Source organism: Chiloscyllium plagiosum, unplaced genomic scaffold (assembly GCF_037043375.1).
Source record: "Chiloscyllium plagiosum isolate Xiang-an unplaced genomic scaffold, Cpla_swu_hap1 HiC_scaffold_13, whole genome shotgun sequence".
NCBI lineage: Eukaryota > Metazoa > Chordata > Chondrichthyes > Orectolobiformes > Hemiscylliidae > Chiloscyllium > Chiloscyllium plagiosum.
In genome coordinates this window covers 36,158,798-36,173,231 of record NW_028270151.1, presented here as the reverse complement: position 1 = coordinate 36,173,231, position 14,434 = coordinate 36,158,798, and the positions used below count along the sequence as shown (strand labels likewise).

At 40.1% G+C, this 14,434-nt stretch overlaps 1 protein-coding gene across 5 annotated transcripts in view; it reads left to right on the top strand.

Moving 5' to 3' along the window:
• Window positions 1–5,457, top strand: part of abcc5 (ATP binding cassette subfamily C member 5) — a 140,009-nt gene extending 134,552 nt beyond the window's left edge. For all 5 annotated transcript variants that reach the window (XM_043702368.2, XM_043702371.2, XM_043702370.2 and 2 more), the window contains one exon: window positions 4,458–5,457. In XM_043702368.2, coding sequence (XP_043558303.2) covers window positions 4,458–4,559 — 102 coding nt within the window. In that variant the 3' untranslated portion in view covers window positions 4,560–5,457. The remainder of the gene's footprint in view (window positions 1–4,457) is intronic.
• The last annotated feature ends 8,977 nt before the right edge of the window (window positions 5,458–14,434 follow it).

The window sequence follows — 14,434 nt, the reverse complement described above, 5'->3', positions numbered from 1 at the left end:
GTCAGTGGAGAACAGACTGGGTGCTTGTGGGTGTCGTGCCAGTCAAGCAGGCTGCTTTGTCCTGGATGGTGTCAAGCTTGAGTGTTGTTGGAGCTATCCACATTCAGGCAAGTTGGGGAATATTCCATCACACTACTGACTTGTGCCTTGTAGATGGTAGACTGGCTTTGGGGAATCAAGAGGTGAGTTACTCAGTGCAGAATTCCTAGCCTCCAATTTGCTCTTGTAGCTGCTGTGATTATGTGGTGAGTCCAGTTGAGTTTCTGGTCAATGATAATCCCCAGGATGTTTATAGTGGGGGATTCAGTGATAGGAACACCATTGAAAGTCAAGGCGTCGTGGTTAGATTGTCTCTTATTGGTAATGGCCATAGCCTGGCATTTGTGTGGTGCGAATATTACTTGTCACTTGTCAGCCCAAGCTTGGATATTGTCCAGATCTTGTATTTGAGTATGGACTGCTTAAGTATCTGAGGAGTTGCGAATGGTGCTGACCATTGTGCAATCAATGGCGAACATACCCACTTCTGACCTTATGATAAGAAGGGTCCATCATGAGGCAGGTGAAGGTGGTTGGGCCTCAGATACTATCCTGAGGAACTCCTACAGAGATGTCCTGAAGCTGAGATGACTGACCTCCAACAACAACCATTTTCCTGTATGTCAGGTATCACTTTAACTACCAGAGAGTTGCACCGATACCCATTGATTCCAGTTTTACTGGAGCTCTTTGATGCCACTCTCTGTTGAATACACTCTTGATATTAAGGGCTGTCACACTTACCTCACCTCTGAAATTCAGCTCTTTTGTCCATGTTTGAACCAAGGCTATAATTAGGTCAGGAGCTGAGTGGCCTTGGAAGAACCTAAACTGGGTGTCACTGAGCAGATTATTCCTGAGCAGGTGTTCTTGATTGTACAGTCGATGACCCCTTCCATCACTTTACTGACGATCGAGAGTAGGCTGATGGAACGGGTGGATTTGTTCTGCTTTTTCTGTACAAGACATGCTTGGGCAATTTTCAGGTAGGTGCCAGTGTTCTTACTTTACTGGAACAGCTTGGCTCGGAAGTGATAAATTCTGGAGCACAAGTCTTTAATACTATTACCAGAATGTTGTCAGGGCCTGTAGCCTTTGTAGTATCCTGTGCCTCCAACAGTTTCTTGCTATCACATGGAGTGAATCGAATTGGCTGAAGACTGGAGCCGTCTCCTCTAGTGTGTTGTTTAATTGTCCACTACTGGTCACATCTGGATGTGGTGGGACTGTAGAGCTTAGATCTGATCTGTTGGTTGTGAGATCGCTTAGCTCTGTCTATCACTTGTTGCTTTCGCTGACTGGCATACAAGTAATCCTGTTTGGTGGCTTCACCAGGTTGACACCTCATCCTCAACTATGCTTGCTGCTGCTGCTGCCTTCCCCCCCTCCCCTACACACATGCACACGCACACGCACTCACTCACTTACTCACTCCATTGAACCAGGATTGATCCCTTGGCTCGATGGTAATGGTTGAGTGGCTATGCCGAGACGAGGTTACAGAGATTGTGGTGGAGTGCAATTCTGCTGCTGTTGATGGTCCACTGTGCCTGATGGATGCTCAGTGTTGAGTTGCCAGATCTGTTTGAAGTCTGTCTCACATAGCACAGTGATAGTGCCACACAACACGATGGAGATTGTTCTCATTGTGAAGGCTGGACTTCATCTCCACAAAGGCCTGTGCGGTGGTTGCTTATACCGATACTGTCATGGACAGATGCACTTGCAGCTGACAGGTTGATAAGTATGAGGTCAAGTATGTTTTTTCCCTCTTGTTGGTTTCCTCACCACTTGCTGGAGAACCCAGTCTCGTTGATATGTCCTTTAGGACTCGACAGCTCAATCAGTAATTCTGTTGCTGAGCCATTCTTGGTGATGGACATTGAAATTCCCCACCCAGAGTATGTTTTGTTCCCTTACCATTCTTAGTGCTTCCTCCAGGTGTTGTTCAACATGTGTGAATACCGATTCATCAGCTTAGGGATGGTGATATGTGGTAATAAGCAGGAGGTTTCCTTGCTCATTTTTAACCTGAAGCTATGAAACTTCGAGGTCTGGCGTCAATGTTGAGGACTTACAGGGCAACTCCCTCCCAACTGTATACTTCTGTGTTGCCACCTCTGCTGGGTCTGTCTTGCCGGTAGGACAGGACATATCTAGGGATGGTAGTGGTGGCGTCAGGGTCATTCTCTGTAAGGTATGATTCCAGGGGTGTTTCTGCTGTTGTCTTTTCCTGTGCCTCAGTCGATGCCAGGTGAGCAATTCAGGTCCATTCCTTTGAGACTTTGTAGCGATTGGTACAACTGAATGGCTTGCTAAGGGCACTTGCGAGTCAACCACATTGCTGTGGCTCTGGAGGCACATTTGGCCAGATCAGGTGAGGATGACAGACTTCCCTTCCCTGAGGGATGTTAATGGGAATGACCTAGTAAACCCTGGATTCGGTTACATGTCAACTATGCAGGAACTTTCATGGGCTCAATGTTCTTAATCACTGTGGACGTCCACTCAAAGTGGCTGGGTGTGCATAGAGTTCATTCATCAAACACAGGAACGACAATAGAAAACCGGTGCATATCTTTGGCAATACATGGACTCTCTGAAGTGTTGTTCAATACAACAGGTTTGCTTGTCAGCAGGGAATTTGGGTATTTTGTAAAGTTGCATGTGATTGACATATAAGGACAGCTCCATGCCATCCATCATCCAATGGTCTGGCAGAAAGAGCAGGTTACAGTTTTACTAGATAGCACACTGTATAGGTTCCTATTTGATATTAGGACCACCACTCATTCTACTAGAGGGATAGTTGGAGGAGTGTCAAACACCACTCTCCCATGAAAGACTCCGTTAAGCAAGAGAGACAGTTTATTTAAGGTGACAAGGTTTGGTGTAGAAACCATAGGAATGCCTTGTATGGGTAAGAGGCATGGTCAACGCGAGGTCAGGTCCAGTGCTGTGCAAAGGTCAGGTAGGTGTGACAGTCCTAAACAACGACATGGACCATATGAAAGCTACAAACTCATAAATGGTACAGGAGCAAAATATGTCTGGCTCCTTGACGACCTTTCCAACTGTTCCAGAATCCGGTGGTTCTCCCTCTCCAGCATGCGTTGAAGATACCTCGGAGTCTGAAATGGACACAGTGGATGTCACTACCTCGATGCCTTCGCTGCCTGAAGAGAATATCATAGAGATGTACAGCTTGGAAACAGACCCTTCGCCAACCAGATATCCTAATCTAGTTCCATTTGCCAGCCTTCGGCGTATATCCATCCAAACCCTTCCTATTCATGTACCCATCCAGATGCCTTTTAAATGTTATAATTATCCTAGCCTCCACCACTTCCTCTGGCAGCTCATTCCGTACACGCACCACCCTCTGCGTGAAAAGGTTGCCCCTTAGGTCCCCTTTAAATCTTGCCCCCTCACTCTAAATCTATGCCCTCTAGTTCTGGATTCCCTCACCCCAGGGAAAAGACCTTGTCTATTTACCCTACTCATGCCTCCCATGATTTTATAAATCTCTAAGGTCACCCCTCAGCCTCCAATGCTCCAGGGAGAACAGCTCCAGCCTATTCAGCCTTTCCCAAAGCTCAAATTTCTTCCAAGACTCTCCAGGCACAAGAGGTGAGCTACACCACCCATATCAGGCAGAGTTGGAGGAACCTGATCCGATGGTAAAATGCTCAAAGAGGAGCTGCAAAATAAAAACAGCCAATGTCCTCAGACTTAGAGGAGGATGGATATTGAGTTGTTTCACAGGTTCTGCTGAAACATACAAGATCCTGAAGGGTTTTGACTAGGTGGATGTGGAGAAGACATTTCCTCTTACAGGAAGATCTACAATGGGGTAATTGTTTAAAAAGATGTCTTTGGAACTTTTCCTGAAAAGGTGGTAAGAGTGGAGACTTTTAATATTTTGAAAGTAGAAGTAGATAAGTTCTTTATAGGATAGATGGGTGAAAGGTTATCAGGTGTAGGTGACAGTGTGGTTTGAGATTACAATCAGAGCAGCCTGATGTTATTAAATTGTGGAACAGGCTTGGGGCTATTGACCTATTCTTCCTATTCCTTGTTCATCTGTAAGCTATTCTGGCACTAGCTGGTCTTAATTGCTGACAGTTTAAAATCTCAAGCTTAAAAATGTGTTGCTGGAAAAGCGCAGCAGGTCAGGCAGCATCAAAGGAACAGGAGAATCGACGTTTCGGGCATAAGCCCTTCCAGCAACACATTTTTAAACTCTGATCTCCAGCATCTACAGTCCTCACTTTCTCCTAGTTTAAAATCTCAAACCTATTTTCAAAGATTATGCAACAATGTGTTGCATAATGTAGCAAATGTAATGAATTGATTGCCACAGATTTAGTCAAATCTGCTTTCTAGCTCAATAAAGCCATTTTTGTATCCTGTTTCAGGTTATGGAATTTGATGAGCCATCTGTTCTTCTCGCCAATGAAAACTCAAGATTTTGTGCAATGTTTGCTGCTGCTGAAAATAAAGCCACAATAAAGGGCTAACAAAGTCTACAGAATTTTCTTCAGAATTAACTTACTTGCTGCTTGTGATAAGTTGTCAACATTTCTCTATCCTGGGACAACATATCCTCAGTTGTTTTACAACAACTTACACTATTTATGTATGCCCAGAGTAATTTCAGATACTCTAAGACTTTGTTTTCTGAATTTTCTTTTAGGATTTTTAATTGAAAGCTGAGCTAATTCTATTAACTACAAATCAATTCAAGGTTCAGGGAGCCTTAGATGTTAGTTTCAAATGCCTATAAGTTAAGCCTCAGACATTACAGATCTATAAATCAATACATAGAGTATTTGCAGTGCGTATATGCTGTGCTTTATTTTGTATTCTATTTTTGCACTGTTATATTGTGCTTTCTTTTATAATCTACTCCTGTACAGTTTTACACTGTATCAGAATTTGCTATTTAACTGTGAGACAGTTGTCAATGTCAAGTTATATTTATATAGAATAAAGATTACACCAATTCATAAATCAAATTAATATTCTTCACTGTTTAATCCAGACAGCAGTAGATGTTGTCATGGTAAACAGTACCAAATAGATTTATTTTAGTCATTCTGATTCTAGTATGGCACTAAATTCTTTGGAGTTTTTTTTGTTACTAGGAAAAATATACCTCAGGTTCAAATTATTTTACCGTATGATTTGTACTGTTGACATTTATTGTCCATGTGCACTATGGGTATAAGCTACTTCCTTAAGACCATGTAAAAGTGGTTCTTGCTGTTACCATAGAATGCTTGTTGTACCAATCCTGGCCATGTTGCACGTATTTGTCACCTTGTAGAGTTTAGAGCCTTAGCATGATTTTGCAAATCAAGAAAACCTGCCTTGTTAAATCTTTAAATATAAATAAACTATTTTATGTTAATACATTTTATTTATCCTGGGTCTTGTTTTGAGAAAAGCGACAATAAATTATGTATACTTGTATTGAGAACACATCATAGAACCTGAAAAGTACACTGCAAGACATGAAATGTTTTTGAAACAGAGTCTTAAAATGTTTACACGTATGTTCAGGGTGGAATTCTTTTTTCCAAGGCAGGGTTTCCCACTCCACTACCTGACATGTGAGTGGGTTAGGCTAAGAGTCAATCTGCTAACTTAAATCTTTATTTAAAGATTGGCAGTTGACTATCAGTTGACTGATGCAACTTCCCTAGCAAAATCTCTTCCAATCAGAATCTACTTGTCAACCAATCAGCTGTCACCTCTCATATAGTATAAATATTATTTTCCCATCACTCTGTTATTTCTTCAGAATTGTCTCTGGGTGCAAGATGAGAAACTTTGACAAAATATCTTTTATCAGCAATACTCAAGTTCTGTACCTCCAAATGATCACTTACTACATTTTGTGGTTGGTTTTCCATCCTTTTAATAACATACCCAAAAGTTCTTATGAAATTTTGTAAGTTGCTGCAGGGTGGAAAAAAATTACATGAATTATTAGGGTTAATTCTTGTATTTTTAGACTATGTTCCCAAACTCCAGTGTCAGTGCCTGTGTTCGCTGGTATGTATCTGTGGAAGTTTTCACTTTGACAGTGAAATAAACAAGAGCTCAAGTCAAAGTTTTTATGTTCTGCTGTAAATCCTAAGACGTTCATACAATCTGTACTTCCACTGTCTGCCTTTATCACAAGTTAAATTAGGTGTACCGTATATTTGCAAAAATATTAGTCTTAATAGTCTTGGAAGAAAAGACTAAGGTCATACTTAAGGCTGAGATTGGTTCCCCTACTGACCAAGAATCTAAGATAATGAGGAAAATGCAGAAAAGTGGATGTGAGGAATATTCAGTTGGCCTTGATCCTATTGATTGGCAGAGCATGGTCAAGGCGCCAAATAGCCTATTCCTTTTCCTCATGGTCTTTATTAATTAGTCCATACTGCTGTGTAGTATCCATTCATAGAGTCATAGAGATGTACAGCTCGGAAACAGACCCTTCGGTCCAAATCATCCATGCCGACCAGATATCTTAACTTAATCTAGTCCCATTTGCCAGCACTTGGCCCATATCCCTTTAAACCCTTCCTATTCATATTCCCATCTAGATGTCTTTTAAATGTTGTAATTATACCAGCCTCCACCACTTCCTTTGGCAGCTAATTCCATACATGTACCATCCTCTACGTGAAAAAGTTACCACTTAGGTTTAGGTGAGAGGGGAAACATTTAAAAAGAGACCTCTGTCCTCTACTTCTGGACTTCCATACCCACGGGAAAAGGCCTTGCCTATTTATCCTATCCATGCCCCTCAAGATTTCATAAACCTCTAGAAAACATCCTTTACTGAATTCCAGCTGTGCAAAAACGCTGTTCTATTTTGCAGATCAAGTAACTAATTTGGCAAACCATACCTTTAGTCCCTTCACTCAAGTCATTTAAGACTCTAGGATAAAGTCGATCAGGAATCTGGGCATTTAACAGCGTGCAGCTCCAACAGCTCGGTCAGTATTAGTTCTCTGAGTGATGATAGTTTCCTCCAAGTTCCTCCCTCCTTTCCATTTCCTGCTTTATAGCTGCTTCTGCAATCTTACTTACATCCACCATACTGAAGACTGATATAAATACCTGCTCAATTCAACTGCAATCTCCTTGTTTTCCATTATTAATAGCCTGAAGAAGGGCTTATGCCCGAAACGTCGATTCTCCTGTTCCCTGGATGCTGCCTGACCTGCTGCGCTTTTCCAGCAACACATCTCCGGCTTCCATTATTAATACTCCAGACTCACTTTCTACAGGATTGACACTTGCCTTTTTTTTTAAAGAATTTGTACAAACTCTTATAAATCTGTTTTTGTATTTCTAGCTAGTTCTCTTGAAAGCTAATTTTAATCCCCACTTTATTTACATTCTTGCTTGTTTGTATAACCAAATAGCTTTAATTGGATTGAATTAGCTTTATTGTCACGTACTCAAATGAGTACAGTGAAAATTTTACAAGTCGTCACTTATGGCATCATCTTAGGTACAAAAGGTACCAAGTACAGATTCTTCAGTAAAGTTCTTTTGGGAAACAAAAAATTAGATAAATAAAGTAGTAAGAGCTCCTAGCTGAGACACTTCTGTGCCTGTGAATGTAGTAATTGTACATAATAACCAGTTGTAAAAAACATTTGTCAGATCCTTCAATACGACATAATTCTCACCTAGTTTCTGAAGTTATGAGGGATAACTGCATTGCTGTATCATACCAAATTCTTTATTGGAGGCAATTCAGTTCAAAGAAAACCTAAGGAACAGTTCAGACATACAGAATCAAGTGTAACTCAGCAAAATGGGGATTACTTTTATTTGCAAGGTGGGTTGATAGTGACTGATGAAAAAATCTTGATTATTTTAAATCAAGAGCCTAGATTTTGACACATACCATTGTGGAGGAGACTAAGTTAAAATGAAACTCCTGCTTTGTAGGTGTTTTCTAAAGATTAGAAGTGATTTTCCAAGATATTTGAATGTAAACAAATTTGTTAAGTCATAACTTTTACTGTTTGATTAAAATGCAAGAAGTTAGACTGAGGAAGAGCTCTTTGCAGTGTTTCTTTGTGGTCCGAAGAAATGCATAAAATTTAAACTTGTCCTGAGCTTTTTTATTTGTAATTGAACATTTAATTATCATCATGCTACATATCATACAGGTAATGTAAAAGAAAAAAAAGTGAACTCATGTACCTTTCATGCTCTCAAGATGTTCCAAAGTCGTGCTCTGCCTTATTTTCTCCAGTCCTTCACTTAATCAACAATTACAAAGTTGCAAACCAAATTCCACATTTGTCAACTAAAGGCTTTGTTTGTCTTCTTCCCAGCCCATTCATTCCCAGGCAAGAGAAAAATCTATCCATATGAACAAACCTGCCCATCAAATGCAATCAATGCCATTTTTTTTAACAAATGGCACTATTTGGTTGTTGAAAATGTCTATTGTTTTCTATTGGTCACATACTTTGTATGCTGTGTACGACTTGTATAAACTTGGAGATACATTGGGATAAATGCAAAGTAGATCATACAGGAATTTTTATTTGCACTTTTTATTTGGCCACTCAACATTTTGGATTCCATTTGTTTTCTATCCAATGTTTTACATAATGTAAGGAAAACCATTAATTACTGTAATGTCACCTACAACATAAATGATTAACTTTCATAAGCATTTCTCTTGTTTTGCCGGTTAAACATTTAAATTTCTTTCAACGATAGTCTTATTTCATCAACTTGATGCCATACCCTTGCAAAAAATCGTTCCTAGAAAAAAATGTCACAAAGTTAGGGAAACCATATTTGTATGATTTTTCACTTCAACAGATTGAGTACTGTAAGACCACCGGCAATGACATTATGTAATCTCCAAATTACAAACTGTTGTCCAGAATGCTGCTTGTCACTTAGTGCAAAGTCTTACACTGGTCAAGAATTGTAAGATCAATCAAGACCTACCATTATAGGAACTATAGTTGCAATAACTATTGATTTGCAACATGACAGACATTGAATACAGGCTCCGAGTGAGCAGAATTAGGAGGAGGGGTCTCAACAGCAGGCTCTCACCACCAAGGATTTTCAGATACCACTTAATTCACTTTCAACAAGATATGTGATGTATGATTCATCAAGAAAGTGATTCTTGACCTGTTCCACCTTCTTCATCAGGATCTACAGGGTGAAGGTGAAGCTATCAGCTGCCATCTGGGACACAGTGGATCTTTCTGAATGGGGTATGGTGACATGGCCAAAATGTTCTAGTTTGCCCACCATCATTGCATTTTTGGTATGTATAGCTTGACCTTAAGTGGCTACTGAGGCATCAATTTTCCACCTTTCAATTCATCTCCTTCATACAAATGCAGTGTCTCTTGTCCAAAACCTGGAAATAAAAACTATCCACAACAGTTTTGAACTGCATCACATTGGAACTGGTGGTAGCAATCTGGTTTAGCTGAGAGCCAACAGCTCGGGTACAAATTCTTGCCTATCTGGAAGCAGAAATAGATTGAGTAAAGGGAGTTCTGTTTAACATCAGAGAGTCAATGAATGCAGTGGCTACAGCTTTTGCTTTGTAAAAGAGCAAGATAAGGATGGAGTGTGATTTAATAATTTGATGTTTATTTTTGGTAAGTGCTAGATAAAACTGATTTTGTCAGAGGCATTACCAAAATATGCAGCACTGTCTCCAGCCCCAAGGCTCAGATTATGCCCCTCCCAGTTTTGCCATTCTTTCCTTTTATGGGTTACTTCATCCTCCAAGAGAAAAAAACTGCATTTATATTGTGCAATTCTTGACGATTGAACATCCCAGAATGCTTTACAGCCTATTAAGTACGTTGAAATGTTGGTACTGTTGTAATATTGAAAATTCAACAGCTAATGCCTACAAATCAAAATTCCACAATTGATGGATAATCTGATGTTGACTGAGGGATAAAAATCAAGATACCATCATGATGACTCTGCCTTTCTTAAATATATGCCATGGGATTCTTTATATTTACTTGAGAAGGCAGATGGACTTTCAGTTTAATGTTTCATCAAAAAGACTTATATATAGTGCAATGCCTTTTCAGTACATTTTCTATAGTCTGAGCTGTCAAAACCAGGGGATGTCATAGCTGTAACTGTGCATATGCCACGGCCATATTGTGTTAGTGATAGTGACTTCATAGCGAAATGTAATTGAAAGCTCATTTACACATCAAATATAGTACCAAGGTTGCAAACAGTTTGATTCATCCTCAGACAGGTGGCATTGAGGGGAGTTTAAAAAAAATTGGAGGTTACATGCATTAAAACAAGATTCTCATTTCATCAGACTACATTCAGAACCTGGTTGCAGAGGTGAAAGAGTAAAATAATCCACTTGCATTGCTCTGATTCCTGTGAAAACATAATTTTAGTCTTGAAAATATGCTGCTGTATTGTTGGTCTTACCCGTAACACCAAAATCAATTTCCTTTCTGTACTTATATTCTGCAGCATATACAAGAAAATTCACTTCCTCTTTTGCAATCCAAGACTCTAATCCCACTATTTTCCAATCATTAATGTAACTATCCCTATCTATTTCCTTTTAGAAAATGGTTACATTTTATTGTGTGTAGTTTTGGTCTCCTTTTCTGAGGAAGGATGCTCTTGCTGTTGAGGGAGTGCAGCGATTGTTTATTCGGCTGATTCTGGGGATGACGGGACTGACGTATGAGGACAGATTGATGAGGTTTGGATTGTTTTCACTGGAGTTTAGACAAAAGTGGAGGAGGATTTCAGAGATTTATAAAATTCTAATAGGACTAGACAGCGTAGATGCAGGTAGGATGTTCCTGATGCTGGGTGTGGTCAGAACAAAGGTCACAGTCTGAGGATTCAGGGTCGACCATTTAGGATGGACATGAGGAGACATTTCTTCACCTAAAGAGTGGTGAGCCTGTGAAATTCATAACTGCAGGAAGTAGTTGAATGTATTCAAGAGACAGCTACATGTGGCACTTGGACCAAATGGGATCACAAGATTATGTGGAGAAAGCAGGATTAGACTATTGAGTTGGATGAACAACCATGATTGTGAAGAATGGCGGAGCAGACTTAAAGGGCCAAATGGCCTCCTCCACTCCTATGTTCTATGTTTCTGTTGCCACCTTCAACCAATTTGATCCAAGCTGCATTTTCTAAACTGTTATTTGCTTATTTGGATACTTTGTTTTGGCCAATTAAACATATCTCTAGAAACAATTCATGCAAAATTTACACAAAAGTGGATATTACTTAGAATTAAGAATTTCAACATCAGGTAGTAAAACTGTTGAAATCCGGCCTGGTTCCCATTGGTAATTGATTTTCTCAAGTTAGGTAAATAATTTAATATTTTCAACATTTTTTTGTACAATATTGGGGATTATGTACTGACCAAATCTTTACTTCCAAGGTAGAATTTCTTCTACTAAGGTTTGATGAGTAAAAATACAGGCAGATTGTGCCTCAGCTAATCTTAGAGTAATAGCAGAGCTATAAAATTAGATTGTGTTTGCGTTAGTTGGCAACATAAAATTATTACTTCCTAGTTTTTACTACACTGATACTGGAAAGTTCCTGCATGCATGTCAAGTAAAGTCTTGGCTATGATTCTTCCATTTTAAATGGTTTACCAGAAATTGCTATCCAGATGCAAATGAAAGTGACCCATTTACGAGGGAAAACTCTCATTTTTCTTAATTTCTCACTATTGTACTGCACCCCTTCCCTCCTTTTGTAATTACTTTGGCATCTTTAATAACCGACCTTATTTATTATTTCACAGCATATGTTTGTCACTGGCTAGGTCAGCATTATTGCACATCCCTAATTGGTTTTACAAGGTGGTGTTGAGTTGCCTTCTTGGACTGTAACATTCAGTGTACATACACCTATTATGTCGTTAGGAAAAGAATTTACAGGATTTTGACCCAGTCTGCATGAAGGGACAGCAACATAGTTCCAAATAGGGATGGTGTTTGGCTTGGATGGGAACTTGCAGGCAACGGTGTTCCCATGCATTCCCTTCCCTTGTCCCTGTAGGTGATATAGATTAGAGCTTACTCTGGATCAATACTTTGTTTCTTTACTACAAGTTTTTTTAAATTGTAGTCATACATACCTAAGTACAGTGAAAACCTTTGTTTAGGAGTAGTACAGGCGGATCTTCGTATGTAAGGACATACTGATCCATTCTTTTATCCTTTCTCCCCCTTTCAACATAAAGCCCATATCTCTTCCTTCACTTCTGAATAAGTCATATTCCTCTCAAAGCTTTTCTGTCTCCACAGATACTGTTAGATCTGCTAAGTATTTCCTACATTTTGTCTTCCTGCTTTTAGTCACTAATTATTCTCGTTAATATTTTCCATCCTCTTCAAGCATACTAACACCCTCAGCATGGTGAATTATATCGCCATCATCCACCATCTCCTTTCGATTACCCAGCTTGCTGAGTTAAAAATCACAACACCAGGTTATAGTCCAACAGGTTTAATTGGAAGCACACTAGCTTTTGGAGCGCCGCTCCTTCATCAGGTGATAGCTGATGAGCTTGCGGAGATATTTATCCTTTGGTTTCATGCTTGCAAATCTATTCATGGTCATAGCATTCACCTGTCGCATTCTCTGGATTTCTCCAAGGACCAATTATTGCTATGCATACACTGCTATTTAACAAAATTAATTCAGACTTAGGACTGGCTGACAGAAGTATGCTAATGAATACTAACTACAGCTTTTAATTTTTTTCCTATCATCAGACTGCTTGTTTGATTTTCATAGAACATAGAAAAGTACAGCACAGAACAGGGCGTTTAGCCCATGTTTTGCTGAGGCTTATTCCTAATCTAAACTAAAATAACCTAACCTACGCACCCATCGATTCACTGCTGTCCATGTGCATGTCCAGTAGTCCCAAATGACTGCTTCCACCACCACCACTGCGTAAAGAACCTACCTCTGATGTCTCCTCTATACCTTTCTCCTAATACCTTAAAACTACTCGACCCTCATGCGAGTCGATCTTGCCCTAGGGAAAGCTATTGACTCTAGCTATTGACTCTATCCATGCCTCTCATTACCTTGTATACCTCGATCAGGTCACCTCTCTTCCTCCAGAGAGAAAAGTCTGAGCTTAGTCAATCTTTCTTCGTAAGACAAGCCCTCCAGTGCAGGCAGCATCCTGGTAAACCTTCTTGGCACCATCTCCAAAGCCTCTATATCTTTCCTTTAGCAGGGTGACCAGAACTGGACACAATATTCCAAGTGTGGTCTCACCAGAGACTTGTAGAGCTGCAGCAAAACCTCGCGGCTTTTAAACTCAATCCCCCTATTGGCTAAAACACCATATGCTTTCTTAACAACCCTATCCACTTGGGTGGCAACTTTGAGGGATCTATGCACTTGAACTAAGATCCCTCTGTCCCTCCACACTACCAAGAATCCTCTTTAATCCTATATTCAGCATTCAAGTTCAACCTTCCAAAATGCATCACTTTGCATTTATCCAGATTGAACTCCACCTGCCATTTCTCAGCCTAGCTCCGCATCCTGCCTCTGTCGCGCTGCAGCCTGCAATAGCCCTCGATACTATCAACGGCATCTCCAACCTTTGCGTAATCGGCAAATTTACTAACCCACCCCTCAACCTTCTCATCCCAGTCATTTATTAAAACTACAAAGAGCAGAGGCCCAAGAACAGAGTCCTGCGGGACACCACTCAACACTGACCTCCAGGCAGAATACATTCCATCTACAACCAATCTCTGCCTTCTGTCAGCCAACTAATTCTGAATCCAGATAGCCAAATCTCCCTGTATCCCATACCTCCTGGCTTTTTGAGTGAATCAGTCTTAGGTGAGCTACAATTCCCACTTGCTGAAAACTAGCTGATCGAAGCAGTCATATTTAGCCCCAAAAAGCTCGAGGGGCCAGATATCTCAGGTGTTGCTCAAACAGTCTTTTCTTTTCATTAAATGTCTCAGTGGTTCATAAGTCCCTGCTTTTCACCTTGCCACCTTTTACAAAATAGAAATGCTGCGCAAAATTTGTGTAATGTTTTGTTGTTCTTCCTGGAAACACCGCTCCCACCACATTGCATTGCACACAGCAGACCTGTGTTCCCCACCCTCTTGACTATACAAATTTCTTGGAGTGCTGACTTATCCATTGCTGAATAAGATTGCCAATTCCTACGGGACAAATTCATGAGATGTCATTCCTGGGTTGCCTGCTTTAATTATCTCTTCCCCCAAATATCCATGAATGGTTATCCAACAAATCAACCATTACGTCATATGTACCATTCTAAGCCTTTTCAAAAATGCTCCAATTTTCAACTTTG